The following is a 16651-nucleotide window of genomic DNA, read 5'->3' on the forward strand; positions in this document are numbered from 1 at the left end:
TCCATTCCTTGGCCACATCCTCTCCAGCACTGGGATAGAGATGGATCCAGAGAAAGTAAGAGCCATCTTAGACTGGACAGCGCCCACCACGCTCAAAGGCATCCAGAGGTTCCTGGGCTTTTCAAATTACTATCGTCGTTTCATCCGGAACTTCTCTACCCTTGCTGCACCTCTTACTGCTCTAACCCGTAAGGGTTCTGATCCAAGTCAGTGGTCACCTGAAGCCTCTCAAGCCTTCCAACAACTAAAGGATGCTTTTGTCTCCGCCCCAATCCTTCTCCAGCCAAACCTCGACAAACCCTTTATTCTTGAGGTGGACGCATCCTCAGAGGGGGTAGGGGCAATCTTGTCGCAGAGAGGGGAGGACCAGGTGCTTCATCCCTGTGCCTTCTTTTCCAAGAAGTTTCTTCCAGCGGAGAAGAATTACCCCATTGGAGAGCAGGAGTTACTGGCAGTCAAATCAGCGTTGGAGGAGTGGCGGTACCTCCTGGAGGGGGCACGACATAAAATTACGGTGTACTCCGACCATAAGAACCTCTCATTCCTCAAGCAGGCCCAATGTCTTACAGCTCGTCAAGCCCGCTGGGCCATGTTCTTCGAACGCTTCGATTTTCAAATCAAATTCAGACCCGGGACGATGAATGCCAAGGCCGATGCCCTTTCACGCTCTTTTGAAACTTCCGCTGATCTTGAGACTCCTCCTCGACCCATCCTCGATCCTCTGGTCTTTGCTCAAGTAACAGTCCAGCCTTCACCTCCACCAGGCAAGACCTTCGTTCCTCTCAATCTCCGGAAGAGAGTGCTGTCCTGGGCACACGCTTCCCGTTTCGCAGGGCATACCGGGGCACAGAAGACCTTAATGTTCCTGTTGCGGTCATACTGGTGGCCTACCATCCGTCGCGATGTAAACTCCTTTGTCGCTTCCTGTGTAAAGTGCGCTCAGCATAAGTCCTCCAGAACGTCTCCTGTCGGTCCTCTTCTACCTCTAGCCATACCAACAGAACCATGGTCCCACCTATCTATGGACTTTATCGGCGAACTTCCTCCCTCCAAAGGGCATACAGTAATTTGGGTGGTGGTCGACCGCTTTTCAAAGATGGTGCACTTCTTCCCATTGAAAGGTCTTCCATCTGCTCCAGTGTTGGCTCAGCTCTTCATTTCCACCATCTTCAAACTCCACGGGTTGCCCAAAGAGATTATTTCTGACCGTGGCGTGCAGTTCGTCGCAAAGTTTTGGAGGGCCCTCTGTTCTGCTGTTCAAGTCAAGCTCAAGTTCTCCACTGCTTTCCACCCACAAACCAACGGGCAGACAGAACGAGTCAACCAAGACTTGGAGGCTTTCATTCGTTTGTTCGTCTCTTCCTCTCAAGACGACTGGGTAGACCTTCTGCCTTGGGCGGAATTTGCGCACAACAATTCTTATCATTCTTCCTCTGGCACCACTCCCTTTTTCACTGTCTTTGGCAAGCATCCCCGATCTCCGGAGTTCTCAGATCTATCATTGTCCGAAGTCCCTGCAGCTGCTTCTTCCCTACAACGGTTTGCAAAGATCTGGTCAGACGTCCATACAGCTCTCCTCAAAGCATCCGCTCGATATAAAAGGATGGCGGACAGGAAAAGAAGAGCGGCTCCTAAGTTGAAGGTCGGAGATCGAGTATGGCTGTCTACCCGCCATATACGCCTTCGGTTACCGTCCATGAAGCTGGCTCCTCGGTTCATCGGGCCGTACCCGATCACTCAGGTGATTAATCCGGTGGCCTACAGACTACAGCTCCCTCCTTCCTTAAAAATATCAAATTCGTTCCATGTGTCTCTTCTGAAACCTTTGCGTTTGAACTTATATCAGAAGAAGGTGCCTAAACCGCCCAAGATTGGCTCGGAAAGAGAAACAGAGTTCGAGGTGAGGCGCATTATCGACTCACGTTGCCGCAATACCCATCTTCAGTATCTGGTAGAGTGGCTTGGATTCGGTCCTGAAGAGAATTCCTGGGTTGATGCTGCAGATCTTCATGCTCCTCGTCTGGTGAGACAGTTCTTTCAAAGAAATCCACACAAGGTGCGTAGGTGCCCTGGGGTCACCCAGAAAGGGGGGGGTACTGTCACACGCAGCCGCGGCGGTGCGCGGCGGGCTTACTACTCACCCGTTCGCGCCCGCCGTCGGCTAGCGTGTAGTGGTCTCCAGGTCAGCGGCAGCAGGCAGCGGCAGTCTGGTGGGCAGCAGGCAGCGTGGGACGCCAGCAAGTGTAGCGGTATGTGCTGTAGGGGCACCGGGAGGCCGGCGTCGCCATCTTGATTAAGGGCAAATAGCAGATTGGTCCTTGTCTGAGGTTTCCGCCCATACTGACCTGACAGCCAATGGCAGCCGCCCTCTAGGGATATAGGGGATCTGCCTAGGCCTGTTCAGTGTCAGTACAAAGAGTCTCCAGAGGCGTTCACAGCTCCCAGCTGACTCCGGCTCTCTGACTCACCTCTCCTGACTTGGTGCCTTGCTTCAGTGCTCTGTGTTGGTCTCGATTCAGCTTAACCCCATCGCTGCCAGATCTCTCCACAGTCTGGTCTCTGCCTGCATCCCTGAGCTTCCTGGCCTAAGTTCTTCAAGTCGTCTGCTTCCAAGCAACTTCCCATTCTTCTGTCATCATCCATCTTCTTTCAGTCTTCAAGGATCCCTCATTACCATCAAGTACATTCTCTTTCCGGATTTCTCCATTTCCCAAGACCCCAGCCTGCAGTCCGCAGTGCCTGAACTGTCGTTGTTTAAATGAACTTTTTCTTCTTTACAAAGTGCCGTGCCGGCTCAATTCTTATTACTGCTGAACTGCCACTTAACAAGTATTCAAGCGTGTATTATTCTATTTATGAATTCTATTATTAAACCTGCACGATTTAATCCTTCCTCCTCTGGTCCGTCTCCGGTTGCTACACACCACACGACTTCATCCAGCCCTTCAGTCGTGACAAATTGTTGTCATTCTTATTATTCAGAAAGATACAGGAGTTTTGCTGTGCATTTTGTAGCGATGCACAAACACCACAGACAATGGCTACAAGTAGGCACAGTTGAACATTGCTGTTGCCTTTATCTCATACTTGAATACCATGATTAGTTTTGCATGTGTTCTATCTAATAACTAATAACATTTATAGCCATACTGTAATTACTGCCAACCATGTCCAAGAATTCACGCTCTATCAATTTATAATACTGTACATATTCAATAGATGACTAAATGCATGAACTAAATGCAAGAACGTACCCATGCGGACCTGCCTAATATAACGGGCTTCCATGGTTTACTCAAGTGCTCCATTATTTTTGCATACTTATCTAATGAGCCGTAAAAGTTGTTAGGTTGGAGAGTGGGAAGGTGGCAAAATATAATTTCGTATTGGTTCTCTTCAACAAATGCTTTGTCACCCCAGCAGGAACAGCTGAATTTACCTGACACGCATCTACCTAATGACAGATCAATGGAACCAATCTGTATCCATCTCTATATAACTAAACCATTAGGCACAAATATATATATTTAGACACTGACACATTTTATTATTTTTGCTGTTTACAACCATATTCATATATTACTGTAACTTGAATATGTTTAAAGTGCAGAATATCAGCTTTAATATTAGGGTATTCAAATCCAAATTAAAGGAAGGGTTTAGGAATTACAATTGTTTAATATGTAGCCCCCACTTTTCCAAGGGTCCAAAAGTAATTCAACATTTTACTCAAAATGTGTTTAATGAACAGGTCTTGTTATTTATTTGTCTATCAATTAAGAAGGCAACATATGTTATTATTATTATTATTATTATTATTATTATTATTATTTATTATCAGTTCCTTATATAGCGCACACATATTCCGCAGCTCTTCACAGAAAGAATATTTGAACAGTCACATCAGTCCCTGCCCCAGTGGAGCTTACAATCTATATTGCTTACCATATGTACATGCGCACACAGACATTCTAGGGTTAATTAACCTACCAGTATATTTTTGGATTGTGGGAGGAAACCAGAGTACCCAGAGTAAACCCACGCAAGTATTGGAAGAATATACAAACTCCACACTGTTAGGGCCATGGTGGGTATCGAACCCATGATCGCAGTGCTGTGAGGCAGTAATGCTAACCATTACACCATCCGTACTGCCCCTTAAGATGGTTCCAAGTGGTTCCAAGTGGTTCCAAGTGTGGCATTTGAAAGCTGTTACTGTGAACCCACAACATGTGTTTAAACAAGCTCTCAATGCAATAGCAAATTCAGAAGGTTCACCACAAGGTACAAACCATTCATTTGCCTCAAGAATAGAAATGCTAGATTAGACTTTGTAAAAACAAAAAAAGCACTTAGAAAAGCCATCCCAGTTCTGGAACAGCATTTTGTGGACAGATGAAACTGAAATCAACCTGTACCCGAATGATGGGGAAAAAGTATGGGGGCCTAGGCAAAATATGGTTTGGTGCCCCCCCACAGTCCTTTCTTTTTTTAATTAATAAATACACTAAAGGATTTATTTGTCATGGTAGATGGGGAATAGACAGGACAGGACTTCTGTTACAAAAAACAATAAAACATTTTGGCTTCCATAGAAAGAATAAATAAAACACAAGGGCCCCTGATAGGAATAAAAAAACGTTATCTCCATTGTGGTGGCATACAGAGCCAAAATTAGATAATTGAGTGAGTCAGTATCCAAATATGTATGAACATAACCATTTGCGAATTTAGTGGTCAAACAGAGTCTACACACAACGTTATGTCACTGCTCCTTCATGCTGGAGACAAAAAAAAAATGTCTCCAGGCCACCAACGCAATCACAAATTTATCCCTTACCACCACAAATTACTGCCCATTGTCCCGCTTACCCCCATACCAGTTTCATTTAAAAAATAAATCGCAATGAAAAAAAAGAATGACCTGGCCTCATCTGGCCACCAGCAGCCTAGAAGGGCTATGTTACAGCATAGACAAATACTATGGGGAATGCAGATAATAGTGTATTTCTATACAATTACAAATATTAGGGGCCCAGAGCCGGCCCTAGCCTAAATGACACCCTAGGTAAGATTTTGGCTTGTGCCCCCTAGCACCGCCACTAGTTCCTCCTCTGACCCTGCTCCCCTTTCCCAGCACCATCAACCCTCATCATAGCAGTCATCATTTTGGTGCTCCTACCCGCAATATTTTAAATAGAAACAGTGCACACATTTGGTGCGCAGCCCAAACAGGGGTGTGTTCTTGCTGGGAAGGGGCCTGGTCCCCCAATAGTACCCCCAATTCAAATTATGCCACACAGTAGTGCAACTTTATTCACATTATATCATGCGATGGTGTCCCTTATTCACGTTACATCACACAGTAGTACTACTTTACCTTATATACATACTCCTCACATTATTCACATTATACCCTTAGAAAAAAATCCTGAGAAAATATTGTATTTTAAGCACCTCCATGGCCACACTGCAACCCTACAGCACAAAACTGTGTGTGCTGGCAGTGGAGAAGAGCTGCAGCTGCTGCTGTCACTTAAGCGGAGGGGGCCCGGGGCCCCCACTGGACCCTTCCATCAGACTTTGGCATGGGTAATTTGTACACCCTACCCCTTTCTATCCACACCCCTGATAATACCACACAGTAATGCCCCTTACACATGACACACATTATTGATGTCCTTATAAACATAATGCCCCTTACACATATGCCAACCTTTATTAATGCCCTTCATACACATAATGACACACATAATGCCCCTTACACATATGCCAACCTTTATTAATGCCCTTCATACACATAGGGCCTTAATCTAGTTCACTCTTTTTGACAAAATCCTTCTTAGATGGACAAAACCATGTGCACTGCAGGGGGGCAGATGTAAAATGTGCAGAGAGAATTAGATTTGGGTGAGTAAGTAATACCCCACCCAAATCTAATTCTCTCTGCACAAGTAACATCTGCCCCACCTGCAGTGCACATGATTTTGTCCATCTAAGAAGAATTTTGTCATAAAGAGTGAACTAGAATAAGGCCCATAATGACACACATGATGCCCCTTACACATTTGTTGCACATTATTAATGCCCTTATACACATGACACACATAATGCCCATTACACATATGTTGCACATTACTAATGCCCTTATACACATGATACACATAATGCCTGTTACACATATGTCGCACATTATTAATGCATTTTGTACATGACACACATAATGCTCCTTACACATATGCTGAACACTATTGCACAAACAACCCACCCGTAGACAGCACTCGCACAGCCGCTAACACTGTGACATCTGCTTGGATACAGATGTTTCCTCATACATCTTGCATTTTTTGCAGAAAATTCATCGTATTTGCATTGTTATGTGACCAGGACACACAAGGCGCTTCCGTTGATTAAAATGATATGCGGCATGCCTATATTCTGTGTGCGACTGTGGCTGTACCTGCATACAGAATGCTATGTTACAGTGATTTCCATGAATACACTATTTCATATGCAGAGACAGCCTCACTCACACACAGAATATAGGCATGCTGCATATAATTTTAATCAGCAGAAGCTACTGGTGCCCCTAGGCACTCCAAACGCCATAGGTATTTGCCTAGTTTGCCTATGCAAAGGCTCTGTAGGGGCCCATTTAATAATTAATAGGTTGTTAAGTAAAGTGATAACATCAGCAATCTCTGTATGTTGCAGATCTATTGCACATGTGTTGTTATTAGTAGTAGTAGTACGTTTATTTATAAGGCGCCGCAAAGTGTCCGCAGCGCCGTACATAGCAAACGAGAAACAAATTACAAAGTAACGTACAGGGTGTGTTGAAAAATACAGTATGAATAGGGGTATAGCTGGTAGAACTAAAATCAGAATCAGTTCAGAAGAAGGTGTCAAAATTGTCGAGGAGACTGAAGATGAAGTAGAGGAAGGGAAGAACAGGACAGGAGCACAGGTGAGGTAAAGAGGTAGGGTGAGTACGTGAGGAAGGAGGACCCTACTCATAAGAGTTAACATACTAAAAATAGGTGGGTGAACGAACGAAAAACAATAGGATAAGTAGGAACGGAGGGGAACGGAGGCAGGATAGGATGTTGATTACCAGGGAGCAAGGGCTTAGGGTGGTCACCTCTGGGCCAGTTGGCCCTCTCCTCCTACTCTGCTGTGGACAAAAGCCTGCAGGCATAAGTCGGGAGGCAGTGCAGCCAAGTGCCGGAGCTGCAGGCATGCAAGGTTTCTGTCAGCAGTGACAATAGGCATTACGGCGTGTGGTATAATATGTAATGGGCATCACGGTGTGTGGCCTAAAGTGAAATAAGAAATTATAGTGTGCAAAATAATGTGTAGGGGCATTATGGTGTGCGGTATAATGTGTAATTGGGCATTACAGTGTATGGTATAATATGTAATGGGCATTATGTTGTGTGGCATTATGTGTAATAGGCATTACAGTGTGTGGCATAATTTGATGTGTTGCATAATGTGTAAGGGGCATTACTATAAGAAGGAAAAATTACAAGGGGGATGCCAAAAGATACCCTTGCTTCGGGCACCATGTCACCTAACTACATCTCTGCCGGGGAGAGATATGAAAGATCCCTCTCCCGGTAAAGTAGTCCATATGTAGCCCACATGAGTGTACTTTTTTTTTTCTACCTTTCGATAACCTATTTCACATGTTACATCTGCCCCTCCCCCTTGCAGTGCATGTAGGGCCTTAATCTAGTTCACTCTTTCTGACAAAATCCTTCTTAGATGGACAAAACCATGTGAACTGCAGGGGGCAGATGTAACATGTGCAGAGATATTAGATTTGGTGAGTTATTTTGTTTCTGTGCAGGGTAAATAATGACTGCTTTTTTTTTTACACTGCAATATAGATTTTACTTTGAATTAAAACCCCACACAAATCTAATTCTCTCTGCACAAGTAACATCTGCCCCACCTGCAGTGCATATGGTTTTGTCCATCTAAGAAGGATTTTGTCAGAAAGAGTAATCTAGAATAAGGCCCATGGTTTTGACCATTTAAGAAGGAATTTGCCTCTGTGAGTGAACCAGAATAGGATCCATACACTGGGTGCTGGCACCTGTGCAATCTGTACAGCAGGTGATGGGACCAGCGCATACACAAAAATGCTGGCTTGTATCGACAACACCGATTGCAGCCTGTAATACTTTATTAGACTGTGCAATAAGGCAGGGAGCGCTCTCTGCTTACTGTAGTCCAGGCTGGCAGTCCGGGAGGGAGGGATCACCTCACAATGGGACTACTGTAGTGTCTGTCACTTACAGGTAGGACTTCCAATATGAAGTTACTGCCAGTCACAGTGAAGCCAGTGCAGTCATGGACTCAGAGGCAGAACTCTGGGAGGCAATGGAGTCATCTGCCGCCAGGCTCCTGCTCCCAAAGGGGCACCTGTCCCTGGAAGTTTAAATCAGTTATTTAAAAGCCAACTATATCGCTTCTGTGGCTGAGTTCTGAAATATATATACATGTTCTATCTATCTATCTATCTATCTATCTATCTATCTATCTATCTATCTATCTATCTATCTATCTATCTATCTATCTATCTATCTATCGATAGATCTATCTATATGCTGAACAGAATATATATATTTTATATAAGGTTATATAGGGTTGTGTGCATAGGCGAATCTAGAATTATGGTAATGGGTGGTCCCGGATCTACACATAACAGAAGGGGAACCTTTGCACGGCGTAGCCATGCTGCAAAATGGGGGCGTGGCCTCATGATAAATAGGTGTGGCATCACAAAAAGGGGTGTGGTATTACACTTTAGACCATACACAGTAATGCATAACACATTTTAGCAAACTCCGTAATACCCATTACACATAAAGCCACACTCTGTAATGCCAATCACACATAAGGCCACACACCATAATGCCCATTACACATTGTGCCACACATCATGATGCCCATTACATACTATATAACAAACCGTATTGCCCATTACATATTTGACACATAAGTGCTGCTTACCTACGTGCTCATTGCTAGGGGGTTCTTGCTTGATGGCACCATAGTACTAATTACACATGATGCCGCACACCATAGTACCCATTACACATGATGCCGCACACCATAGTACCCATTACACATGATGCCCCACACCATAGTACCCATTACACATGATGCCGCGCACCATAGTACCCATTACACATGATGCTGCACACATAATGCCCCTTACACATGATGCTGCACACATAATGCCCCTTACACATGATGCTGCACACCGTAATGCCCCTTACACATTAAGCCACACATTATGCATAATGCCCCCACATACCGCCACTTGTAGCGTCCCTTAAGCAATGCCCCCAAAAGTGCCACTTACTGTAAATTTTTATATGAGCCTTCGCTGCTGCTGCAGGGAGAGATGGAGAGTGGTGCAGCTGCATCTATGGGGAGAGGAGCAGAGCGCAGAGCAGAGCACGCTTCCACTCCCCTCCTGGTGTCCCCTCTAGCCGAGTGGACATTTGAAATATTGTGCATGCTGTTGTGCGTGACGTCGGGGGAGCACGCCGGGCGCCGGCACCACATGATTAAAGGGGGGGGCGGGCTGAGGTGAAAGCGGGGAGAAGAATTGGAGTGGAAGCTGCAGGGGAGACAGTCATTGACAGCTGTATTCAGAGCACTGCAGGTCACGGCTGTTTGAAATAATACCCCTTTCCAGGGCCGGCGCCACCACTAGGCAAATCTAAGCATTTGCCTAGGGCACCGGCCACTGGAGGGCGGTATTTCATCCCCCCTTGCCGCCCGGGTACCTGTCCTGCGGCGCTGTGCGTAAATAAAGCTGGCGGCGGCGGCAGCGGGGGGTCCCTGCAGTCAATAAGAAATAACAAGCGCTATCCGCCGGTCTATGCGGAAGCGCTTCTGTTTTGGAAACACTGGCCGCACGCTGATTGGCTAAGATTCAGCCAATCAGCGTGCGCCGTGCGGCCAGTGTTTCCAAAACAGAAGCGCTTCCGCATAGCCCAGCGGATAGCGCTCGTTATTTCTTATTGACTGCAGGGACCCCCCGCTGCCAGCTTTATATATGCACAGCGCCGCAGGACAGGTACCCAGGCGGCAGACACCGGGGCGCCCCCACCCCGACTTGCCTGGGGCGCTCCGGTGCCTTGCACCGGCCCTGCCCCTTTCACAACAGAAAATGCAGAGATTTACCCGGGAATATGGTCCCAGGATCATGCAGGGACATTCCCAGGCTGACCCCTTATACACCAGCCTAGTCCCTGCATTTTCTGGTGTGAGGGGGAGAGACAACCACTCCCCTCTCCCTACCCCCCCTTTAACCAATCAGCTATATCTTCGGAACCAACTGACCCATTTACATGAGACCAGTATCATATTGAAGAACTTTTGAGTTGGCTTCGAATGATTTTAGTCCCGTGAAACTGGGTTGTTTGGTTCCAGAGAAATCTGCCCTCAAAGAACATAAACAGTCATGAAATTACATTTAAGAAATGAATAAAACGGTTTAACCTAAATATCCCTGGAACCAATTAACTCATATGGATCCAGCCTGGTATCAGATTGAAGGCCCAGCGATTTGGGTTCGACTGAGATCAGCCTCGAGCTTCAGTGATGCCGAAGGGGGATCTGGCAGCCGTTGAACTGGGTGGGGGTCAGAATTAGCGGGTCCCATGTTATCCTATAGGGAAAACGTTCCAAGTTTGCCTGGCCGTATCTCCGGTTCCCAGGGGGCTAGAGACACAGGGCTGGGCTCGTTGGAAAGTCCTATCCCTCAGCTACAAAATGGGCGGTCCTATGCACCCCCGGACCACACCCTAGATTCGCCTATGTAGTGGTGTGTGTACGTGTGTGTGTGTGGGGGGGGGGGGGGGGGGGGGGGGGGGGGCACCAATATATATCTTGGCTCCGGGCAACTGGAATGAACTTATGCCACTGCATGGACTGCAACTGAATTCACTGACAGTGAGCTTGGTGCTAGATTTTATGTATATTGCTCTTTTTTAGCCTCTGCCACCTGTGATGAGTAGTTATTCTACGTATACACTCACTACCCTTTCTGTGGAGTAAGGTTTCCTCAAGTTTTCCATTATCTATCATATATCGGTCATCCAACCACTTTTAATGAAAATTGATTCACTAACTACATTGTATAGCACCTACAGCTTTACTATTGGCATAGACAGAAAATAAATATCCATTCCTCCAGTCATCTAGTAAATGGAATGTTGTTTCATTATTTGTTTTGTAAGGCAAGATTAAAACGTGATGGCAACACAAAGTTACATTTTCTGCATTTTGCATTGTTATCTTTATACAACATTAACACTATCATCTCCTTACTGATTATGGGCCAGATGCACTAAGCTTCAAAGTGATAAACAGCCAGCCAATCAGCTCCTACTTGCCATGTCACATACTGTGTTTAAAAAATGTCAGACATGAGCTGATTGGCTGGTTGTTTATCACTCTCCAGTTTATCACTTTTGAAGCTTAGTGCATATGGCCCCTTGTGAGGATATCATATGGTTTCCAGCAGGCACACCTTTACCTATAGATCCAGTGACCCCCATGCCTCTCTGTACTCCACCTATAAAAGGTCCTCCTACTACACATATGGAATTGCTGGCAGAAATGCTGACGTCTTGCTTCCATCTTGTTTTGGTAGGTTCAGGGAAATAGTGGTGACTGGAAACAGCATCCACATTTACGTCCTCTGCTTTTTCTTCCGTATTCTTTTTGCATTGTGCACAGCCCATCACCTGCATGGAGAGTGAAAGCATCAGTGCCCGTACAGCATTACTTGTGTAGCACTCCGTATACAACTGGTTCTCCATTGTAATTGTCTTACTTTGTCATTGTTATAATTATAATTGCCTTATTTTGTTATGTTTTCATTTTTACATCTGCACTTACTAAAGGTCTGCAGGATAGATCACTGCAAAGACTGTTAATGAGGCCACCCAGGTATGGCAACTTCACACAATTCATAGCAAAATTAACTCAAACATTATAAAGCAGTATCACCATGATTAAACACAGAAATACAAATGTATCACCTTTGTGGGGAATACTGTACCTACCTTATCTACCTTAAGGTGCCCACAGACGCATCGATCCCGGCGTACGTTCTGTGCTTAACTAGCACACATAGCATCGCATCGTATGCCTTGTGCATGCGATGTGCATGCGATGCGATGCTATGCGATAAAAAGCTAGTACAAAAAGTGTGCAGCACATACTTTTTGTACTGTGCGATGAGGTGCCGCGGGAGCGCGCAGCCCATCGCATAGCATCGCACCGCCGGGATCGGTGCGTGTGTGGGCACCATTACATCCCATTTATACAGCCACTGAGCCCTTTCTTTTTTCTGCAGACCTCTCATCGGTCCCTTATCCCCTCTACTGTTACTGTTATAGATTTATTGTTACCATCTTTACAGTGGTCAGGGAACTCGGTCCTGATTACCCCACGCAGTGCATGTTTTGCTGGTAACCCAGCAGGTGCACAGGTGTAATAATTACTCACAGACACATTTTATAAGGTCCGCAGGTGGAGTTAATTATTTCACTTGCGATTCTGTGAGGAGACCTGCAAAACATGCACTGTGTGGGGTAATGAGGACCAAGTTCCCTGACCACTGATCTATTATCACTGTGGCACTACTATAATACTCAGGTAAGTATCACATTAGGTTTCTGTTTATTGGTGAGGGGATACCGTCACTGGGTCACCAGCATGTTGGTCGACAGTCATTAGGTCAACACCATTAGGTTGACATGCATTTAGGTCGTCATGAGTGTAGATCGACATGCAGGAAGGTCGACGTGAGGCTAGGTTGACATGGGTTAGGCCGACAGGGTCATTAGGTCGACAGGGTCATTAGGTTGACATGGGTTAGGTCGACAGTCAAAAAGGTCGACATGGAGTTGTTCACATTTTTTTTGAGCTGACGTGCTGAAAGGCAGTATTTCATGCCCTACCATCCACTAGAGCGTAGTGGGAGAATAAAATAGAAGCATGGCGAGCGCACCGAGCCATGTGAGGGGACACCGTGTTACGTTTCAGTGTCCATGTCAACTGTGTCAACATTTGAGCCAAAAAAATGTGGAAAACTCCATGTCGACCTTTTGACTGTCAACCTAGCCCATGTCGACCTAATGGCCCTGTCGACCTAGACTCACGTTGACCTTCCTGCATGTCGACCTAGACTCATGTCGACCTAAATGCTTGTGGACCTAAGGGTGTCAACCTAATGACTTTTGACTAATGTGCTGGTGACCTAATGATCCATACCCTTGGTAAGTATAGTATAGGAGTTGATTTTATATAGTGTGGCCAGCGCAGTGAACCACCGAGCCCAAAGTGTGGCGAGCGGCCGCGGAATACATGTAAAGTAATCCGCATCTCCTCGCGACGCTCGCTGCGCTCGCCAAGCAACTTCACGCCGACGTGGATAGTGGGGGGACGTGGAATACATGTAAAGTAATCCGCATCTCCTCGCGACGCTCGCAGCGTTCGCCACGCAACTCCACACCGACGTGGATAGTGGGGGTATGAAAAGGTTGGAGGACATTTTAATGATAGTCATCGCATCGCATCGCATACAAAAAGCACAAAATCGTGTCGGGTACGATGTATGTAATTTATTGACTGGCAGAGAGCAGTGAATAAATTACTATGGAAAATCGTATCGTGTCGTGTTTTACCGTGCAATGTGTGCGAAGCGATGCGATGCAATTTCCCTACGCTGAATAGCACACTAAGCTATTTATGTAGTGGGCGCCAGCTAGGAAACAAGTACTGTAGATTCTGACCACATCTGGCCAATAAGTCGAATGATTGTGTGCATTTTTAAGGGACCATTCGACACGATGCGCAGGCCCGCTGTTGAATATTTCATCGACAGATAGTATGTGGTGCATAATATGGTTTGCGATCGATTGAACGCAATCCACGGCGGGTGGTGGTGGGGGTGCGGGCAGAGGGGGGCTTCCAGTGGTGTGGCATTTGGGGAGTGGGGGCTGGAGGGACCGCTGGTGTAGTGCTAGAAGTAATGCTAGCGGGCACTGGGGGTCAGCGGTGGCGGCAGAATTGTTTAAAACACTCTCTCAGCCAATCAGCTCTCTCAGCCAATCAGAGGGCCGCCCAGTGTTTTAATTTTTTTTTCAAATTCTGTCTACGCACTGACCTCCACCGCCCGCTAGTGCTACTTCTACTGCTACACTACTCCACGGCCCTCTGCCCGCCCTCTTCCAGCTTCCAATGTGCCATTGCAAGATGGCATGCGACAAGACATTGGGTGCTGAAAGGGGGAAAGTTTTGCACCATGAGATGCGATCGGATTCGATGGACAAAGCACTTCAATGTCGCATAGAATCCGATTGCATAAGTATATGGGTAGCATAACGGTCTGGCTAATATATACATTTTGCACAGTTAGGCTGACTGTAATCCAAGAACAGATTTTTCCTTTCCTGGCATCTCTGCATCCTCTTTCTGATGTGCTGTAGCAACAATGAACTTTAAGCAAAAGTATTCTCTTTCTGTCAGGCTCTTGCAGAAGTTAGTGCCCAATGATGATGCCCTGAAGCTGATCAACGATAGCTGTTAATTAATATTTACGTAAATAAGCTGTGTATCTCTAACTAAACTGTCTGCTTGACAAGTGGAGCTGTACATTGCAGTCTATTCCTTTACAATATTTAAGCAGTTTAACTTTTTCTTGCTTCTAGCGCATTGTACAATAAGAGGCTGGTGTCTACATACCCTCCAACATGAGCATGACCCATTCCATTAGGTACAAAATGCTCTGCTTCTGGACTTCTTCCTTAATTTAGGATTGCCTTCACCTTTGCTGGAACACTGTTATCATCAATGAACTAATTCAACACAGGTGACTGCAATTATCAATGAAGAAAGAAGTCCAGAAACAGTGCATTCTGTACCTAATGGAATGGGTCATGTTGGAGGGTATGCTGTCTATCGTTAAAAGCACTCTTCCCTCTGACTATACCCCTGAATGTGCTTTTGTAAGGTGTTAGAGCTACCCATTGGCTATCTAATTGTGATGCTAATTTTAATTGTTGTTAATTGCTGCTATTAGTGCTTGGACCTCCTTATGTGATGCATCCAGTACCACCCTTTGTGGGTAGGAGCTGCTTGCTGTGTAGCCTCTGGTGCTGCTTTTGGGTATGGTATAATACCCCGACAGTCGGGATTCTGACAGTCAGTACTCCGACGTCGGAATCACGACTGCACAGCGTGGGGAGCGCAATGAAGCCCCTTGCGGGCTCGCTGCGCTCGCCACGCTGCGGGCACGGTGGCGAGCTGCGCTCACCACCTATTTTATTCTCCCTCTATGAGGGTCGTGGACCCCCACGAGGGAGCAGTCGGGATTCCGACGTCGGAGTACTGACTGTCGGAATCCCGACTGTCGGGGAGCCGTCCGGCACCCGCTGCTTTTATTACTGAGGGGCTGTACATAACTCATACTTGCCTACCTGACCCTCTCCATGCGGGAGAAAATGTTCTGTTTCTGGACTTCCTTGGTAATGTATGATTGCCATCACCTACACCTTGACAAAGGGGCTAGACCCCGAAACGTTGGTTTTTGGTCACAGAATACACGTTTTTGAAATTCCCGCTGAGTGACGCTGACTATTATTTCTATACCTACCTATCGTATCTGGATGGCACCAGTGGTTGCTGCATAGATGTGAGGAGTGCCGGACCGCCCCACAACCCGATATATACAGTGGCGGAACTCCCGGAGGCAATGAAGTCATCTGCCGCCGGGCGCCAGCCTTAAAGGGGGCACTGGCTCCATTGCCTCACGATGTTCCTCTCATTAGGTCTGCATTTTGAGGTGGTTGGCTGAATGCTGCGGCAGGGCGGGCCCCGTGCCGTTACTTATGCAGCAGCGGCTCCCAGGTACTTTACTGCTGCGGCTGCTGCCCGAGCCCCGCCCCCGCCTCTCCTCCGTGTTATTGCTGTGGTTTCTTCAGCGGGCACCTGAGCCGCCCCGCCCCCCCGCCCAGCCCCGCCTCCGTGTTATTGCTATGGCGGCTGCCCGAGCCCCCCCAGCCTCCCCTCCGTGTTAATGCTGGTGCTGCTGCAGCGTCCGCCTGAGCGCCCCCGCCTTTCCTCTGTGTCACCTTGCTGGCTCTGCGGAATTTACATGACATCCGCACCTGGCCTGAGCAAGTGAGGAGGAAGGAAGACAAGTCTGTAAGAAGGACCATTGGCTACAGCGGCAGTGAAGAGGAGGAGCTGGATGGGAGACGCTGTGGCTGCATGAGTGACCATCGGGGTCAGAGGTTGGTCTTTTGGGGACACACACATGTTTTATATATACAGTATATACATATATATATATATATATATATATATATATGTATATATATATAGCAAACAAGTGGGTCGGAGGAGCGCTCAGTTCTCTGCTTTACAGGAAGAAATTCTGAGTTTTAGTCTCTAGAATTAGCCCCTGCAATCCACGGGGTTATGCACTAGACCTGTTGTTCTGGCCGCAGCTTCTCAAACAGAGGGAATCCCGGGAACCCACGGGATTAGAATTGATCTGGGTGAAGAGATGAAAAGAAGCGCTTCATAGTGCAAATATTGCTTTTTTTATTCA

At 46.6% G+C, this 16651-nt stretch overlaps 1 protein-coding gene across 1 annotated transcript in view; it reads right to left on the reverse strand.

Annotated features, from left to right (window-relative positions):
* The window catches only part of FGR (FGR proto-oncogene, Src family tyrosine kinase), a 117887-nt gene that overhangs the window by 57903 nt on the left and 43333 nt on the right, over positions 1 to 16651 (reverse strand). The window contains exon 2 of the mRNA XM_083173326.1: positions 11564 to 11774. Within this exon, the coding sequence (XP_083029452.1) occupies positions 11564 to 11771 (208 nt within the window). The 5' untranslated portion in view covers positions 11772 to 11774. The remainder of the gene's footprint in view (positions 1 to 11563; positions 11775 to 16651) is intronic.

This window comes from Crinia signifera, chromosome 2 (assembly GCF_055691185.1).
Source record: "Crinia signifera chromosome 2, ASM5569118v1, whole genome shotgun sequence".
NCBI lineage: Eukaryota > Metazoa > Chordata > Amphibia > Anura > Myobatrachidae > Crinia > Crinia signifera.